The 6000-nt window shown below is 33.9% G+C and overlaps 1 protein-coding gene across 1 annotated transcript in view; it reads left to right on the top strand.

Moving 5' to 3' along the window:
- The first annotated feature begins 1602 nt into the window (after positions 1–1602).
- LOC123318691 (protein-L-histidine N-pros-methyltransferase) overlaps positions 1603–6000 on the top strand; it is a 273638-nt gene continuing 269240 nt past the window's right edge. The window contains exons 1-2 of the mRNA XM_044905385.1: positions 1603–1880; positions 2034–2209. Of these exons, the coding sequence (XP_044761320.1) occupies positions 1868–1880; positions 2034–2209 (189 nt within the window). The 5' untranslated portion in view covers positions 1603–1867. The remainder of the gene's footprint in view (positions 1881–2033; positions 2210–6000) is intronic.

Below are 6000 nucleotides of genomic sequence, written 5' to 3'. Positions count from 1 at the left end.
TAAGGGTTTCTTTTCCATTGAGGTAAAATTTTTTTATCCTCTTCTCATCTCTAAATCATGTCAGAAACAAAAAAACACAACAGAAAAAGTAAATAATTCAGCTTTCATCAAACTGTTTCGAAGACCTGCTGATATCTTAAGAAAAATAAATTAATCATAGGTACATAACTCGTTCTCCAATTGCACTGTGAAAAACTTCATCTCTGCGTCGAGAATTCTCTGAATCTAAACTATATTTTAGCTCAATATTTTCGCAATTAGAAAGAGTGTGAGTGAACAGGACGACAAAGAAATTCTTTCCATTGGGATATTGCAAGATGATTTTTTTTTGAAGAATTCATTTTTCTTGTAATTGTCCATCAATTCCTTTATGAGATACCCATTATTCCCTTTCACCGCATCTGATAGATTTCATCAGAGACAACATGTCTCTGTATTTCATCTTTGGGCTGATTTTTCTGATTCAACGTCTTCAACCTCTCTCAACGTCTCTGCCGGGGTAGCTATCCACTTTCACCTTGGAAAGATACTTCATCACTAACTGCTCAGATAGTTATAGTATCCATAGCATTATACGCTCGATAAGAATTAAAAGTAAGCGAGTTCCCTGTTGGCTCTGGGGTGAACTCTTCAATACATACTAGTCAGAACGTCAGCTGTTTCCTGTGGACTGCCGCAGACGGCACCAGATAGGCTTCTTTCTGACCTGATGAGAGTTCATCGTGGGGCTCCAGTACTTAAAAAACTGTTTTCTGTTGGATCTGTTCGCTAACTTTCGTTCAAAATCAGTTTTAGTGGTATGAATAGTAGAAGAGATATAATTGGAGAAAGACCTATGTGTTTTGTAATCAGCGTTTAGTCCACTTCCGAAGGGACCTCTTGCATCTCAGAAGTTTTATAATTTCGTCGTTAATCCATGGTTTTATTGGAAGGTACGTAGATGACACTTCAGTCAACTGATGAGAGAACATGTGCCAGGTGGCTGTAGTGGAAAATCTTCTTGACTTTGGAGTATCTGTAAAACGTCATGATCGGATTTACATAGGGTGAAAAGCGTTCAACTGTAAATAACGAGTTTCTACCAGACACAAAGAAAAGATCAAGTATTGAAGAAATTTGACCATGCTTATGTCTAGTTGGCTGCTGGACACCCTTGGACATAACAAGATCAGCGTAAGGAGAAGAGGGAGATCCCATTGAAGGAAGATTGATAAGTGGCCATTTTAAATCTGGACAGCTTAAGCCTGTAGCAATTGAAATATTGAAATACGATTTTTCACCTCTTTTCTCTTCAGTAGATTTTTGATTATATTATATCATATTCATCACATTTTGCATATAGGACCTTTTTTTGTTAGCACGGAAGAGTAGTCCTAACTCTTTTCTTTCGGAAGGGCAAGTGTGATCTCCAATTATTTTCTAATAAGTACTTGTCATGCACAATTCAGGATGGAACGAATGCCGGCCCTGTATTCACTTCGAATCGATCACTGTCGTTTGAAAATAATATTTACGGACTTGAACAATCTTTCGCAAGTTTGTTGCCATCAACAACTCTCTCATGTATTTCACGCCTAATTTCTAAAGAAAATTGATCAAGAACAGTAACGAATCTATTAAATAATAGAATAATTCATTTCAAATTCAGAATCATTCAATTTGAACGAAGAGGTTTGGGAAACCACGCATGTCTCTCAGTGCGCGCAGACGAGCCGGCGAATGTTGCCAACACAAAATACCCAATATCCCTCCGTTAGAATTGTTTACATTTTCGTTTGAATTTCGTATTCGTCAAAATCAAATAAGTGCATAAAATAACGACAAGGAAAGAACTGACGCAATTCGAAAAATATCCCTCATATCAGAAATGCAGTGTGCTAGTGAGTTTCAATTTACTTTTCCATATTATAACCTCAAAAAACTGAACTAAGGATATATCCAAAGATTATAGATTCATTAAGGATACTTTATCTTCAAATGCTTTATTACATTGAAGTTTGTCGATGAAATCCAAATCTGTTGCTTAATTTCAGGAGATGAATTGCAAGATATCACCCAATCAGCTGGTATGACACAAATAAAAGACTCTCAATGCAAGGATAATTTCGATTTTTCGATGTATCTCCATAAACCCAGAGGAACGCTGGCTAGAACTATTTATAATAAGCAATTGTCGGATACCTACATGGCGAAATTTGATAAATCACAGGTGAGTCGTTAATTTCGTTAGTATTTCAGTCTAAATGATAGAGGTTAGGTTAGGTTTGACAACTGGCTTTCATTCACTTCTCGTATGAATACAAAGTACAGGCCAGGCTTGAGGATTCATATGCGGCTTCGTGGAATTGCTATATTTGCAGAATATTATTTTTTCTTTTTTAATCACATATCTCGCTCGACACGCAATATGATTATTGAGAATTGAATGAATGATTACTAATGATTTGCAGAGAAATTTTGGCGTACTATCCGATTTTCATATACTCATTTTATGAGTGCTTTTCTACAACCCTCTATCATCAATATGGAACTTATTCTATAAGAGATTATATATATATATATAAGATTATGAATATGGTTTCTTGAAACAAAAACACAAATTGATTCATCTGAAACAATGAACTTTTATTATTCACCAATTTCCGCAAATTTAGTGAAATTAACAGACCTGAAACAATAAATCGACAATTAAATGCTAATGCTTCACTATCTTCTTGAATACACTTCTAAATCAATTAATATTTTAGCAATTCCACAATTCAAAAAACTTCAAATTGAAAATTAATGTCAAAATTAAATTTTCATGGCTATCCAGTGATGTCACAAGCTTACATTTATATATGATTTCAAGAGTCATTCATAAAAAAAAAAAATTCTAGAAGTACTTTTTGGATTCGTCTCCTTTCATGCCCTGAAATATCAAATTCTTTTTACTGTAGAAACTACCCTTACAAATCTAAGAAACAACTGTAACAAAATTGTGACCGAAATATTTGAGAAAATCTATTTTCGAAATTGGACGAGCTGCATGGACTGGAAAACCCGGGATAAAATTACTTTTCTTGACTGATGTATAGTACAATGAAGCTATGCATTTTCAACGTTTTTATATTTTTGGGTTCGGGATAGTAACTTATCCATGAGATCTTTTTTATTCATATGCGCAAATAATATATTTCGATGATAAACATTAGTCGTTGCTCAGAGGTAGGTATTAATATAAAATAATATCAGACGGTAGCGAACATATTCAAAGTAAGTGAATCTATATAATGTTTCATCTGACTCTAAACGACTTATATTTTAGCTGAATGTTTCCACAATCAGAAAGGTTGTTAATGAAGAGGATGACAAAGAATTTCCTTCTATTAGGAGACCAAAAAAAGTGGTGGCATTTGAGAATTTTATTTTATGGTGAACGAATGCAAAAAGTGTTACTATCTACAGGATTTTCAATGATTGTTAGCGTAGAATAAGTTCCAGAAAATTAATTTTTCTATTTGCCCTTTGACTTGTCCTATACATTGCAAATGTCTTAAGGGATCAATAAATATATAATTATTATTATTATATCAAAGTATTAAAAATAACCAGTCATAAATATGAGCTAGTGTTCCTGTTGTTAATTCATGTGAAATTTTTGTTTAAAGGTGATGAAGTTCCTCTTGCCTTGAAATTTCCTTCAATTGTTTTGACTTCTATTAATGTAAGATGATATTTTTGAAGAATTAAACATTCTTGTAATTATCCGCTAATTTTTTCGGGAGATGCCCATTCCCAATCACTGAATCTTATGCATTTCATCTTTGGGATGATTTTTTGAATACAAAAATTGATGTTACGTATTCAACCTATAGCCAAAGAAGCTAACAAACATTAACTTTCCTCAAGCTACTGCATATTATATGTCAATTTTCTTCCATAGCAAAAATTAATATATTTAAAAATTGATCTCTCAATAAGTAGATTTGGTATCCCTTCAATCAGTTTGTATAAACGTCAATAATTATGTTCGTCACATAGTTTCGACTTAATCTTCCGAAGTGATTCTACATTGTGTTAAAATACGTAATTACTGAGACTTTTTCGTGGAAAGGACAACATAGCATTGATTTAAAACCCAAAAATGTTTCCACAAGCGTCCTTACCCCACTATACAGAGTGGAATGTGTCAAATTTCCATGGCCAACCGAGTGCTAAAATAAATGTGAATAGATAATATATATTCTTTTGAAATAGATTGCAACAAACTTTTACAATCTGAAAACAATGAAGCGGGTCTTAAGAACTGGCAACAAGAGGCAGGTCCTAAAACCTGTTCCAGATCTTAGTGTCAGCAGAGGAAAAATATCAACGGAGTACCATACACATCTTCGTATGATACATGAAAACAGAGATAAAAACATCAGAAAAAACTCTCTGTTTGCCCGTATAAGTGTTAATATTGAATTGGTGTGAAGAATAAGCGAAACAGTAATTTTAATAGAGTACTTCCACTCATTTTCTATTTTCCCATCATTTATGAAGTAGCAGTAAATAATTTTTAAATGATTTTCGCACGTTTGTAAAAAACATGTTATAATTCTTATAATTCACTGATTTTGAAGAAACAAATAAACAATCCAGAACGCTTAATCGAGAATTGATAGTTTACCTAGAACATTGTACACATCATAATCCAGAGAGAACAGTTGTTTCTGGCAGAAGCTAAGAATTACGGTGGGAAAAAGAATATCGACCAAATCCTACTTGACGACGAATTTTTTTTTGAAAAACAGATTATTTCAATACCGTTCTTGACCACGATTTGTTTTTTTATACTCTTTGATTCGGGAAAACGTAGTCGCGTGTAGAGAGTATGCAATGAAGTATCAAAACTGTATTAATAGTTTAAGATTCATTGGTAGACTTTCTTGGCAAATTTCATATTAAATTTTCCTGTTGATCTGACACTGTATCGCACCCCCTTGCACTTTCCATTTGTTGAAAAGATAGGCAGGGAATGATACCGTGACTAGAAGCCCATTAGAACCCTCGTCACGACGTCTGTAATAACAGACAAATTAGAAAAACATTTTAAGGAGTAGCTACCAGAATGGCTTTAATTGTATTCCTCGAATTCGTAGAATAAACAAACGTAACCGCATTTCCCGAGGAATTTCCCCGTCTAAGTTGTTAATTCAGATCACGCACGAACGTCCGGATGACTTCCTGAAAAAAGGAAACACCTGAAAACGAAATCGACCGGAAAAATGTACTTTAATTCAAAAGTAGTTTTGACCTGAGTGTAATAACGAATAAACTATCGCTTCTATTATGGACAATTTGTATATTAATTCATACCGACAACAGGTAAGACGAGACTGAATTGCAGGTGATTCATATGTGGTGATGAGATATACACAGCGTGCCAAAAAGGTAATGCAACCATCCCATAATTCTGAAGAATTATTAAGGAAAATAATCGTACTCGTCGATTTTTAATTTCAAAAGCAAGATATACGAGGATTTATTGATATCTAGTTAGCCTAGACCAGTTCCATGCATAAAAAAATATTGCGTTACCATAGCAACAAACAATAACTCATTAGTTATGTTAGTTTGTCAGTGTGAAGTTTAAGGTCAAAAAAGTAAACCAGAGTTACGCAATAAATTAAAAGAATAAAGATGACCACCGAAATTGTGAAAAAAGAAAAATTGGAGTATCGAGCCATCATCAAGTATGTACCTGTATTTAAAAGGGTTAAGATGTAAGCAGACTTACGAAGATATGCTTAATACCATTGGTGATCAATGTCCTTCGTATGCGACCGTGAAAAATTGGACTGCAAGCTTCAAAAGAGGCAAATTTTCCATTGAAGATGATGACCGATCGGTAAGGCCAGTTTCTATGTCAGTCCCCGAAAATATCGATGCAGTTCATGACATGATTTTATCAAACCGTCGAATTGGGCTAAAACGGATATTTGAAGCACTAAATATTTCATACGAACGCGTTCA

Source organism: Coccinella septempunctata, chromosome 1, assembly GCF_907165205.1.
Source record: "Coccinella septempunctata chromosome 1, icCocSept1.1, whole genome shotgun sequence".
In the NCBI taxonomy this organism is placed as follows: Eukaryota; Metazoa; Arthropoda; class Insecta; order Coleoptera; family Coccinellidae; genus Coccinella; species Coccinella septempunctata.
The sequence above is the reverse complement of the archived record's forward strand: the minus strand, read 5'-3'. Positions and strand labels throughout refer to the sequence as shown.